General features: G+C 34.5%; 1 protein-coding gene across 1 annotated transcript in view; it reads left to right on the top strand.

The window, feature by feature from the left end:
- Window positions 1-13,808, top strand: part of LOC124454855 — a 66,408-nt gene extending 52,600 nt beyond the window's left edge. Inside the window, exons 2-9 of the mRNA XM_047005608.1 lie at window positions 5,333-5,400; window positions 5,563-5,832; window positions 9,486-9,760; window positions 10,430-10,619; window positions 11,492-11,806; window positions 12,023-12,216; window positions 12,951-13,134; window positions 13,622-13,808. Coding sequence (XP_046861564.1) covers window positions 5,352-5,400; window positions 5,563-5,832; window positions 9,486-9,760; window positions 10,430-10,619; window positions 11,492-11,806; window positions 12,023-12,216; window positions 12,951-13,134; window positions 13,622-13,644 — 1,500 coding nt within the window. The 5' untranslated portion in view covers window positions 5,333-5,351 and the 3' untranslated portion in view covers window positions 13,645-13,808. The remainder of the gene's footprint in view (window positions 1-5,332; window positions 5,401-5,562; window positions 5,833-9,485; window positions 9,761-10,429; window positions 10,620-11,491; window positions 11,807-12,022; window positions 12,217-12,950; window positions 13,135-13,621) is intronic.
- The last annotated feature ends 228 nt before the right edge of the window (window positions 13,809-14,036 follow it).

Below are 14,036 nucleotides of genomic sequence, written 5' to 3'. Positions count from 1 at the left end.
TCTCCTAAAGCGTGTAGAGAATGCCGGTCAAGAGGTTGGTCTGCACCTCAACGCTCCAAAGACTCAATACATGCATCTGAATCCATCATCTAACATTTCCCTGTTTTCATCAGATGGCTCAAAAATCAACTGTGTTGAAGACTTCAAGTACCTTGGCGGTTATTCAGATACTGAGCATGATATGTCTGTCAGAATAGCGTTGGCATGGAGTGCGCTGCATTCTCTTCAGGGAGTTTGGAAGTCTCCAATCAAGAAGTCAAAAAGACTAAAGTGTTCAAGGCTTGCATTGAAACCATCCTTCTCTACGTGTCAGATTCATGGACGCTAAATGTGAAACATAAAAAGCGTCTCGAAGGCACATACCCAAGAATGCTTAGACACGCCTATGACATAATTTGGAAAAGCCGTCCCACCAACAAATCTCTGTACGGTACGCTTACTCGTGTGTCTGAAACGGTTCGTCAGTGGCGTTTGACTCTTGCGGGCCATGTTAGTCGTCATGAAGAGCCCACTGGTAGGCTTCTGCTATGGACATTCTCAGCAAAAAGAAGAATTGGGCGCCCGTTTGTCACCCTCAAGAACATCATTGAGGATGAAACTGGCTTGTCTGGACAAGACCTGTTGACTGCAATAGCAGATCGCCAACGCTGGCACTTGGAATACGTTTATGTTTCACCTGAGCCATCTGGCATTGGATGACGCAAGGCAAGGAAAAATATTCGTAAATGTAAGAGATGCAGCAGTGTTAAGCTCCTTTGAAATACGTTTTTCTCAATGGATTACAACATACATAAATGAATATGAAACTCCCCTTTTAACTTACCAGTAAACTTAAAGATTTTGTCATTGCCATCAATTTCAAAATACATGATATAAGCTAGCTGACACATGAACCAACATGGGGGCTGCAATAGATCTCCAATAGGTTCCAGCAGGCTTAGAGGAGCTAATTCCTTCACGTACATAAAAATTTCTTTCTTTGCTCACCCAATAAACATCCTCACTGACTGTTGCCTTTAAATAAAAAGTTTGTAAACATTTAAATGTAAGTGAGCGGTGCTGTTTTTAAAAATAGGGCGATGTTTGGAGATTGCGCAGAAATACCCTTCTTACATTTTCAGAAAAGGAGCAGTGTCTCCTTATTTTGAATGGCAAAAACTGGCATTTAAAAAATATATACAAAATTTATTTTGTTTGGACATAACACATAAGTATCAGCAGCAGCTGAATGAGTTTTAGAGTTACGCCACTTAGGAAGTTGAATTCCAATATTTTCATTTTGTCCTTTCTCTTTAGTGAAATTCCTGCAATGAAACCAATAACCAGTTATGCCATTTATCAAACATTTAACTAGAATGAATTTAATGAAAATTTTCTTATTCACTCCATACAACGAGAGTAAATTGGTTTTGTTTCAATATTTGTTACAAGTATTGCAAATTCTCAAAAAAATATCACAATTATCAAAACACGCTAACCTCAGATAATTAATGATAAAATGACCGGATACAATAGAATCAAAAACACTGCTTCCATTGAATCCTTTAAGCAGATAAAGTTTGATGAAAAAGATTGGATATTAGATATGATAAATGGTATCTTCATTCAAAGAACAGTTAGACCATTTGGCCATACTGTATATTTTATTAGATCATTGGCTGCGCTTGGCTAGCTCATTGTTCCTAAACTTCCTATTGATCAGACAGAAAATACCATGGTATGGGTACCATGAATGCATATTCATAGATTCCATTGTGCCCAACTGATTTCTTTTGAAAGTGATTTGAATTTCAAAAGAGGTCAGTAGGGCACAACTGAATGTATTAATATACACACACACCCCAATTAACGTTCTAGTAATACCATGACCTCCATGGTATACCATTTTAAATACATACATGCCTGATAAAATAGGCGTTAAAAATATGGAAATGCTCCATGCTCTCAATACTGTGGGCAGCTTACTAAAAAAAGTAGTATCTGAGTAAGTACTTATCAGTGTATTGCTAATAAATGCTATTTGACATCATATCACTTTACTGATATCGCCATTAATGCTCAAAATATAAATAAACTATTACTGTCTACAATGCCTCACAGAAAGAGCATATTTTGTGAGCGACAGATATATTGCTGATGATATCCAGTATACTATTTGTGAGCTAAAAGATCTTTTGTGTTCTGGGTTCGGGTACTCTGTGTCAACAACAATCTAGGGATCCTATAAGGATAATGCAAAGTTTCGATTCAAAAAGCAAAAAACGCTCAACATGCCAAATGTATTAGCCTTGATACGATAAACTAATGAGAATAAATGAAGAACAGCAAAGTTAGTAAGAACCTTACGAAAGAAAAACACTTCTGGTGCAACACCAATATCATAGCTAAGTTTCGATCGACTGACCAATATCATAGCTTAGTTTTGATGAGCACCATCCTGTTCTTGGTCTTAAGTGAGATTGCTTTATAGTATGAAAAATAATAGAAATAGTAAAAAATCAAGATTAATCATAATCAAGATTATGTATAATTTTTTAAAATAACTGGGCTATCTTTGTCGATTAAAAAGAAGAAAATATACGTTTACTTCGTAACCTGTTTGAAAGAGATCAACAGGAAATCCCATCCAAAATAAAAGAAAATAAAGACATGTGCTCAAAAGAAAGACCGTTTATTTTAAATTTCATGGAAGATCTGAAGTTTTACACATCAGAAAATTGATTTATAAAATAAGTGAATCTTACGTCTAAACTAACATCTCAGGTTATCTAGAGTAAATATAAAAAGAACTCTAGCTCACATAGTACTATGGATCATACATAGGTTTCTGATACTCTGCATTAGATTCTTTTAATTCAAGCTAAAATCAGTGATCTTACGCATGAGAATTATTAGCTTTCATTGTAGATTTGTCACCTCATCTTTGAGACTTCGACAGTAAAAATAAAACTTCCTACAAAATGTACACAAACAGTAGAGGGTTTTAGCTGTTTGTAGGTGTTAGAGGAAAACTACGGGAAAAACTGTAAATGCACTGGAATTGTAGGGAAAGAAAATCTCTTTAAAATGAGAAAGTCTGTTCTCATTTTTGTCCAAATACTCTTCTCTTCCTGTGTTCTTACTATTTGACAAGTATTTGCAACAGAATCTTTCATTTGGGTCATTTTGTGACCATATATGGCAATAGAAGATTAGGAATTTAGCATAAATTGTGAATCATTTGCGTCACTTGTATTTGATTACTTCCTACGCCAAATTACTAACTTAATCATCCAGATGTTCTCAGTTTTCTATGTGATCTTATTTTTGTATTGCTTTTTCAATGAAACATAGGTATATAATAGGGGGATATGTTGCTGTGCAGTGGAAAAGTAGGAAAACAAGGAAATGTGCATATACAAAGAGGCAGCCTTTCACAACACATTATATGCGCACTTGAAAGTCAAAGAGTGCGTGACGGCACTTCAAATATGAGCCAACATTCCTGTTTGGCACGAAATTATTCCAATACTTATTGCTTCAATACTTGCTCGCGTCTTTGAAGTTGTAATTTAGTCCTTTGTTTAGAATTTTAGTTTGCTGTTAAGTTAGTGGTTTGCTTGAGATGTTTGTGACCCATTCGTTTGCTTTGGGATGAAATTGTTTGAATGATCTTGTTTGAATTTCCGTTGCAGTTTGTGGTATCTTTTGTTCTGTATGTGGATGTTGCTTTTTTCACATATTATTCATATATTATTATTACTTTTATATATATTTATCAAACATTGCATTTTGTATTGCCACACGTAGCTTCCGTATGTCGTCTTTGATTAAAATTAATTTTTTGCCAAGAAAAAATTGTAAACAAAGCACTTGTTCTTCTGAACACTTCAGCTTCACATATTTGGCTGGAGAAATAAAAAATATAACATTTATATAGATATAGTCGTTGTCCATAATGATGTCGATAACATTTGAAATATACATGGATTTCATATGTGCAAAGTTGTCCATCTATCAGTATATATTCGTCGGATCCCTACCACAATGATGCACCATGGCATAAATATTTGAAATAAAAAAGGCTGTGTTTCATAATGACCTTAACGCGTGACCACGTTAAATGTAAAAATCTAAGAAGACATAAGCATAATAACAAACAAAGAAAAAAGAAATTACAAAAGAGGACAAGGAGAAGACTGACACAAGCTTCAGCATAAGCATAAACATAACCACAACAACTTGACATAAGCATAAAGGCTGAAACACACTGGGCAGTCGCTTCAGTCGCGCGTCCAAAGCGAATTGATGCGCACGCGTCAATCGCTTGAACGCTAGAAACACACATGCAGCGACCATCGCAACATTTACCGTGGCGTCTATTGAACATGGCGAAGATTTTAGTTTGTTACAGACACAGATATCACTTAAACTTTTTATTTTGGCCTTTATTATAGCTACTAATATATGAATATTTACTCAGTACAAACTACTATGTGGAGAAAAGAGAACAAGCCAGTTAAAACACGCCAATATGATCATAGCACATTACGCGTATATCGTGGATAATCTTATTCTGTGCATTTAGGTTGTGCATTAGGGTTCCAGTTTGTAGCTTCTATTGTCCCTATTTGATAAGTCATATAAAAACTGAAAGATTCCAGTGTGAATTCACCATATATTGCCTTCGTTTTCCAAGGTATAATAATCTATAAATTTCGTATGATGCTTATGACAGGAAATATGATATGCATTTAGGAAGTTAAAATGTATCTATTGGCCAATCAGTGTAAAGCGACTGAAGCGAGCAAAGTCAAAAGTTCAACATGTTGAACTTTCAAAGCGACTAGTTGACGCGACTACGCTACTAGCTTAGTAACCACGCAAAGCAGTAGTTTTAGACGCGCGACTAAAGCGACTGCCCAGTGTGTTTCAGCCTTAAGGCAGAACAAAAACAAATTGAAACAAAAATTCCTTTTCTTTTATTTCCTCCAAGCTGTAGAAAATATTCTTTGCTTTGTTTTGTCGCTTTGTCGAAAACAAAATGAGAGCAAAATTTTGCAAACAAACAGTCTTTGTGTTTGTATATTTCGTTGTTTTTTTGATATTGGATGGGATTTCCTGTTGATCTCTTTAAATAAAGGTTGCTTGAGGTGCTTGTGTAACATGTTGATGCATTAATGCAACTGTTGGACTTTACAGGTAATGTAGTAAAAAACAACAGTAGAAAGCGTGATTTTCTAGAATGCGTTGTCCACTAGTACTTTTGATAGAAAAATATACCACATGTTGGAGAGTAAATTCAGACTTTGACATATATCACCATCTTCATATTCAAATTATTCCGTTACAGTTTCAGCCATTTGCGAAATATGAAGATGCTGTGCTTTTTGCTTTTTGTCCATGTGCTGTTTTTGACAGGTGAGCAGAAATAACTCAACAACACTAATTTTTTTCTTCAAACTAATTGTATACAGAAAAGTACGAATTTCAAACATACACAATGCCATAGTAGCCTTTATAACAATAACCTTATCTTGTATATTATTTGCCTTTATATTTCATCATTACTTTTGTTCATAGGTGTTGAAAGTAGCAATCCAAACTGGTCTTTGCTATCTGGAAGACTTAAACAACTTGATTTAAGTCCGTACAACATTCTTTGGGGTGTGAATAGTGGTCATGCAATTTGGGTACGTAAAGGCAGTGGATGGACCAGAGTCGGTGGTGCATTAAAACATGTTAGTGTTGGAAACGGTGGAGTTTGGGGAGTGAATAAACATGATAATATTTACTTTCGTGAAGGAGTGACATTCAGTTCGCCAGTTGGCACAAGCTGGACTCAAATATCTGGTACGTATAAATCTTAATTTTAATTTATATATTATTTTAACGAAGACAAACGCAAAAGTTACAATAGTATAGCTTTGGGGAACATTTACACTTGATACACGAGGAATTTCTATCAAAAAATGCCACTGGTGATCTATATAGACTATAATTTAAGGATTGCGTATTATTATAGTTGTAGTAGAAAGTCGTTTTAAGAAAAGAAGAAAAACAATTCAATCAAATGTTTTGTCGAATAGAAAAGTTAATGTTACTGAATTTGATTACAAAAAGTATGCACTGGCTTTATCCTTCATTTGATGTATTACTTGCGGGTGGAGGATTATTTGCATGCAGTTTGAAGAGGATTCTTAAGAGGACCACTAGGGAAGACGGTGTAAAGCAGAGTTCCCCTTGCCGGATATTGAATTATAATTACATTATGTAGGACGATCGACAATGACTACTTGATATTGTCCAAGTACTTAATTTGAAATACGTTATGTTTGTCACTAGGGATTTCAATGACGCGCTTTCATGACAAATGTAAACAGTAAACACCATCAAAAATTTCATCTTGTCTGGATATTTTGCCTCGCCAAATCTCACCTAAGTTGTTTTTAGTTCTAATGTTAATTTTTCTTTATTATTCTACATTTTCATCAAGTGTCTTGTCTCGTTTACGCTCCGCCCTCTATAAAATTGGCCCGCTACAGGGGAAACAAGCTGAGTTCCCTTTGCCGGATTTTAAAATATAATATATAGGATGATTGACAATGCCTACTTGAAATACCTTAAAGTGCTTATATTACGAATTTTAGCCCCCCTTTTTTATGAGCTTAATTGAAAAGTTATTGAAGAACTATGACATGTCGCTGGACTTAAACAGATAAATATAAGTTCCTTAATTTTGCCTCCAAAGTCGGGTACTATTTGCGAATTTTTTACGACGCCATATTGATACTTGTGACGTAGATAGTTGAACACGTCTGTTTCCGTCAATATAATATTAAATTATAGGAGGTGATTTTGTTGTCGTTTTTCTTGTCTTAAAAACAAATAATGACAGTATTTTCAATAAAATTTTAAAAAACAAGTTTTCCGGAAAGTATGGCCTCAAATCAGTGCTCAGATAATTCGAATTCGATGTCTGAATGCGTATCTGATTTGAGCTCGGAATCCGTGGGTTATGTCGAGCATTTAAACGACTTCGCATATGACGATGAACCGCTCGCAGGAGATGGTGATGAAGTGCATACTCCAGATGATCCCGATGGAATTCTCCATGCGACATTAGAACAACGAAGTGATGGCGTAATTCCACTCGGTGAATGGTAAGTTGTTGTTTTCTCCTGTTTGTAATATACATAAAGTTACTTTATAAACCAGAATGCTCCCACGTTTCAGGTGTAATTGTCAATGCTGTCATACCGATTTGTTAGAAGGCGCATTAGAGTACAGATGCTGTAAGGAAATTGGACCAGCTTTGCAGAAAATGACATTCGATGGCAGCATTGAGAAAATATCATGCATAACAGAGCATGCCAAATTTGGGCCTTTAGTTCATGAGGCTGTCCTTGAAAACGTCGGGCCACTATTGAGAGATAGGAATGGACGTGCTTATCGCCGCCAAGCATCACAATCATTAAATATGTAAGATTGTAAATTGTATGAGAAACAATGTTATAATCAACATTGTTTCATCAACAATAATTAGTCCAACCTTTTTATTTACTTCAGGTACTTGAGAGCTGTGGCATACAGATGGTTGATGCGATGGTTTTGTGGGTCTATGGGATGGGAGAATACTCGGCCTTTACCTGCTTGTGTTTACCACTTTATTCGGAAAGCATATCCAAGTGGTAACACAACAGGTTAGATACCATCAGAGGGGCGATGATGGAATAGTCTTTTAACTTGTGCACTGTAGAGAATGTTGACCTTCTTTGCTGAGTTTGGAATGGTCAGGAAATATGCCTAGATGAAAACCAAATAGGAGATACATGGATGCACTATATAAGTTGACATGCAGTTTAATGGTTTGAAACAAGAGTAAACAATAAAAACAAATTGGTGCAACAACTGAGAGGTTAAGCTGAAAGAATTAAATGAAAGAAAATCTTTTCTTCAATGTCAGTCTGGGAAAAAGACAAAAGAAAAATATATGGAATTAAATCATAGCATAAATGTAAAAATGGAAAATAGCAAGCCGTTCATATGGCGAATCATTTGCTTCCCCAGTGCATACTTCAACATGCTCAGCTCCATCACTAGTAGATGGTACTTCCTCATTGAGAGAACATGTTTCCTTCAGCGATGGCTTATGGAGAGTATGTCGAATAATCTACAAAACTTATATCGAATTTACATATGACAAAAGAAAAATTAACATAAACAAGCGTAAACTTACTTGTCTTCGATTTCGATCGGTTATTTCGTCCTGTAAAAGTTCAGGAATCCCAGCCACGTCAATGGTTGGGATAGCATCTTTCTTCAACCTTCTTTTGAGCTTGACTTGAACGCTCAAATTAAAGTCAAAACAAGAATCTTCAAAATGCGCAGAATACAGACACGAGGTAGAGGATGCCTCAAAACCCGGTCTATGTTTACGCACAAAATTTACCATTTTCTATGTCTTTGCGTCTCTGTTTCTTTTTTAGGATGCATCGACATTCCTTCGGTTTTTGAATCACTGGCGCAACTAATTTGATTGGGTCCACCAGCAACACAGCGTTTTCCTCCTCGTTTCTTATTAAGATTACTAGTAGAATACGCTATGTTGATATATGTGTTCAAATTTCTACGTCACAAGTCAATAGCTTACCGATCAAAAAGTTCGCAAAAAAATGCTGAAAATCGTGACTTTGAACGTCCGTAAAATCACTTTCACCAATCCAATTTCAATTATAATTGCAGATTTAAAATCACTGAAACAAGGTCTTTCAACTTAGCCTAATGAAAAAGAGGGGGGCTAAAATTCGTAATATAAACACTTTAAGTATATTATTATGGTTTCATTGACGCGCTTTCATGGCAAATGTAAACAGTGAACACACCATCAAATATATCATCTAGTTTGGATATTTTGTCAATCCACATTCGACCTAAGTTTTTTTTCACGAGAAGAGAACCACACTTCTTAGTTTCATAATTAATTTTCACTTCATTCGTCTCCATTTTTATTAAGTTTTATCTTGTCTCGTTTAGTCTCCGCCTTCTATAAAATTGGCCCTACAGGGGAAACAAGTCTGCTTCTTTACAGCAACTAGAAAGCGTAGACAGTTTTACAACACTAGTGGCAAAGCCATCACGATCTTTTACCCATTAACATAATTTTCAACAAAACTATAATTTATTTCATTGAAAATTCAATTTCATTTATAATTGTCTTCCAGTGATTCTACACAAAAATATTTGCATTGTAGAAGACAAAAAAATGAACTGGCTTCGCAACAGTCTAAGACTTGCATCATGTAGTCAGTCAACAAACTTATCACCGCTCTTTTCACGAAGAGTATTTGTAATTTTATATTCACTTCTATTTTTACAGCTATGTCTATTTTGGTTTTCAATAGTTCTTTGAAGAACTATTCAATTTTCATTCACTACGACAAATACATTTTAAAAGCAATTTTCACTCGTTGTAGAGTTAAGTATTTGCATTAACTTTTATTCAGGAAGATTAATGCAAATTGATTCGGGACCTACAGGAATTGTGTATGGTGTAAATTCTGGGTATAGCATATACTGCAGAACTGGAATCACTGCATCCAATCTCAAAGGAACTGGCTGGAAACGTGTGTCAGGGGCATTAAAATATGTCAGCTGTGGAAAATTTGGCTGCTGGGGTGTAAACAACAACAATTATATCTATTTTCGAACGGGAGTAACTCCTTCTAAATGTCAAGGAGATACTTGGAAACGTATTCCAGGATCGCTAAAACAAATTGAGGTCAGCATTTTTTGATAATTGTGATTTTTTGGCTAGAATTTTGTAACAAATATTAAAGCAAAGCCACTATCCTTTTGTTTCATTGTAATTTTTATGGAAATGATACTGTATAAATTGATAATAAATTCATTCTTTGAAAAATTGGCATTGTTACATATGAGTTTAATTTCAGGAATTTTACAAAATTTGCTTACCGAAACTGTACTCTTTTCTATCCGTTAACGTTAGACAGATTGCTTTTTATCTTGTATTCCCTTTGAAATTGATCTTTATTAATCGAGTTGAATCTTATTTGATCAAACGTATGTATACAAAGTAATATGTGAAAGTTTATCAGCAATACTTAGTATTAAGGAATAGGTATGTGAACTTTGAAGAACAGTATTGCAACTAACAAGCAACTGTATCAAAACATACCGGAGCAAAATATTATAATACAGGGCTTGCTCAACCCTTTTAAAACAAATTCAGTTTTTGTGATAAACATATGTTATCTTCAAACAAAATATAATTGGTATATATTTTGATAATGCCAATTCAATGCCATTTAAAATGAGGAGATCCTGCTCCAAGAAAGAGGGGTGTTCTCCCATCTCCATACGCTACCCCATCTTTACATACAACACCACTCGCTTGCACTAAAAATGTGTACCAACTTTTTATTTATAGGCGACAGCAAGTGGTGCTGTTTACGGTGTGAACATTCACAGAACATTATATGTTCGTGAAGGAATTCGCTCCTGTAATCCTACTGGAACACATTGGAGATCCATTGCTGCTCCCAAGTTTGATCACGTGTCAGCTAGCTTATCTCATGTATTCGGAATTGATCAAAATGACAAAATCTTTAAGTTTAATGGTAAGTAGAAGTATGCCTTAGTAGGTAGTTTCTTGATCATTAACATAGTAAGATTTTGTGAGAGGGCAGTGGTTGCTCATATTTATTTATGTATGTTTTAATCTATTGAGAAAAACGAATTTCAAAAGTCTTGCATATATGAATATGTATGACGCCCTCTCCAATATCGATCTTACAACGCTCTTGTGTTTGAAAGTTTTAGTAGCAAACTCTTTGCACATTGATGATTTGGTTATGTTAAAATCTATTTTGGTTTGTTACCAAATTCTAAACAATATTTGAAAACGTAAATGTTTCCAAAGGACTAATCAGCAGTAAAAATTGTGAATTGTACACATGAATTTTGACTAGACTATAATATGTTATGGCTTTTCTCGTAATATCATATCAATGGTCTTCCTCCTCAATATTGCATGTACGTATGTACTTTCACTGAGCTGTTTTTGTATGCATTAAACGTATAAAAAATGAAAGGATTTTCCATTATTTATCAATTTATTTTATTCAGTATGGTCTCATACATCATTGAAAATTTGCGTTGTTTCCGACACTATAACAGGACACTATTAAAGAAACAGAAAACATTTTCCGAGTTTCTATAGAGTTTTAAAACATGCAAGAAAGGGAGAAATGAATACTTTCATAAGCAACTTCAAGTTTTTTCCAAATTTTACAAGTGTTTCTATCATTTAATACGAAAAAGTATTAGATGTCGTATACTTCTATTATATCATAAGCATTTTGTAAACAACATGAAAAGACTAATATATAAATTTTAATAATAAATAGTCTTTATTTTCGTCATTAAAATTTCCCGCCAAACCACAAAACCTATCAGTTTATTGCCTAAATAAATTTCTCGTGCATTACAGAACAATGGCGTTTGATCGCAGGCTCATTGAAACAGATTGATCACGGTCTTTCTGTTGGTGTGTGGGGTGTGAACCGCCATGACAATATTTACCGCCTTAAAGAAGATTATTCGTGGACTCAAATTTCTGGAAGCCTTAAACACGTTTCTGTTGGTGCAGCTGGTGTTTGGGGAGTAAATAAACACGATAACATTTATTATAATTTGGGGGGACATTCTTGGAAACAAATCTCAGGAAAGTTGAAACAAATTGATTCTGGTCCTGAGGGAATTGTATATGGAGTGAACAGTAACGATAACATTTATTGTCGTTTAGGTATTTACTTATTATTTTTATAAGTGGCTGATGTTTGCAAAGTTTCTCACAGTACACTAATATTTTCTAACATAAGTAGTATGCAGGTACCATTTACCACAAGACATGATAATGTTATTAAAAGTTATTCTAACTGTTATCTCCAATAAACAAGCGCATTTTGAGGAAAAGCGCCAGCAATACTTTATTGAAAATGCATGTTTCTTATTTTTCTAGGAATCTCAACTAATAACCTCCAAGGAACAGGATGGAAGCAAGTTCCTGGTGCATTGAAATACGTTAGTTGCGGTGCCTTGGGATGCTGGGGTGTAAACAGACATAATCAAATTTGGTATCGTTCTGGTGTATCAACAAAGAATTGTGCTGGAACACGTTGGACTCGTATCAAAGGAAGCCTTAAGCAAATCGAGGTTTGTAATCACTACATTTCTCATGATATGTGAAACAGCATGCTGCATGCAGCTTTTCCTGCTAAAGGCATTTTGTGTTATTGTATGAAATATTTTTTGTCACGACAAGACATTTGCTTTTGGTGTTTTTTTTTTCTTAATAAAAACTTATGTTAGGATAAAAGTGGCAATTCTTAACGCCTTTAAATAAAATATATCGCAAGATTGTAATGAACTTTCTTTCAACAATAATGTTAGTATGTTGAGCTATTTTAATTTTATGTCATGTAATTTAGATTATTTGCTTTCTGTCTTTGACAAGAATATATGTAGAGAACGAATACATTAGCAAATTAAATAACTAACATTTCAGTCTTCAATTTACTTAAAGGAAAAGTAATATTACGAAGGAAGCATGCAAACTTTTATTTTGAAAGAAAAGTTAAAACTGTCCTATCTTTAACGCATTGTACTGTGATTAGCTTTCATTAAGACACATTCTGTTTTATTTTTATTGCATTCTCCTTCTAATGAGATAGTATTCAATTGTTTATAACCAATGTGGGCTTGGTAGCTCAACAGGTAGAGGGGCGGACTACTATCCCGAAGGTGCGAGTTCAAATCTCGAGTTCAAGTCGCATGTTTTTCATGTGCATATTAAAACCTTGTTAGGATTAATATATTATAACCACTACGGTTCCTATAAAGTTAATATTTCCTATCTTTAGTGAAGAATTTTAAAATATTCTTTTAAGGCTGGAGAAGTTGGTGATGTATATGGAGTAAATAGTAACAACGTGGTCTACCGTCGAACTGGTATAACTACGGCATCTCCAATGGGCTCAGGTTGGGAAGTTGCTTTGTCGTATGCTTCATTCGTGACCACTGGCCTGAATAATAAGTATGTTTTGATAAATGGAGCAATTTTTGAATCCAAAGGTATGTGTATAATACTTGATAAATAACGAGGCGTATTTTCAATTAATAAGCCATCGATAACCGAGCGCGAGGTCGGAAAAGTATCGGACCGAGGTCCTTTTGTACAGAGTTTGGTCTGTACAAAAAGACAGAGGTCAGATATTTCTCAGTAAGACCGAGAAAGTGAGGTTGTTAGAAGGTCTATTACATGGCATTATTTAACCTGGAACGAAGCTTGCTTTCTTTCTCGTCTTGGCTGTTTTGTACGGGTTGACATTCAAAATCAACGGTTTCCAATTGTATCGTTTTTTTGACTTACATTTGTAAATGGTTTTCCGTTTTGCTGTTTGAAAACTACGCGATTTGGACCTTGGTCCATTACGGAAGATTATGGACCAGTTAAAATGTTTCTGTGCCAATCAACTGAGCCTAGAAAATAATGTATTTCATAGTTTGCTTTTTTTTACCTTACTTTGAAAATTTAAAACTTAACTATGTTTTTTTATAGCTTGTAGAAAGCAATTTCCTTGAAAATTCAGCAAAATTCAACAGTAACGTGATGAAAGAAAAATGATTAACATTTTCCAAATCTAGCGTAGTTGTTCTATTTGTTTCTTGATAGTTTGTATGAGTGCTATGTAGCGTAAAAATAAAAAGTACTTTTTTGTTATAATAAAAACCGTATCGCAAAAAAACTTGCTCTTCTGGAACTTTTTTATTTTACAGTGAAAAATATATGACGTACAGCTTCTTTCTCATTAACCCTCCCCTCTCCTCATAATTTCTTATTGTCATAATAAGTTGAGATGTTCATTTGTTTTATATATTCTAAGACTTAAAGATTTCAATCCTACTTGCCGTTATTTTCAGTGGAACGAGTGACATTAACATGCTTATAATGCGTGCCATATAATTTTAAAATT

The sequence above is a fragment of the Xenia sp. Carnegie-2017 genome, unplaced genomic scaffold (genome assembly GCF_021976095.1).
Source record: "Xenia sp. Carnegie-2017 unplaced genomic scaffold, XeniaSp_v1 HiC_scaffold_3, whole genome shotgun sequence".
NCBI classification, from domain to species: domain Eukaryota; kingdom Metazoa; phylum Cnidaria; class Anthozoa; order Malacalcyonacea; family Xeniidae; genus Xenia; species Xenia sp. Carnegie-2017.
Note: the sequence above shows the minus strand (reverse complement) of the source record. Positions and strands in the feature narration are given on the sequence as shown.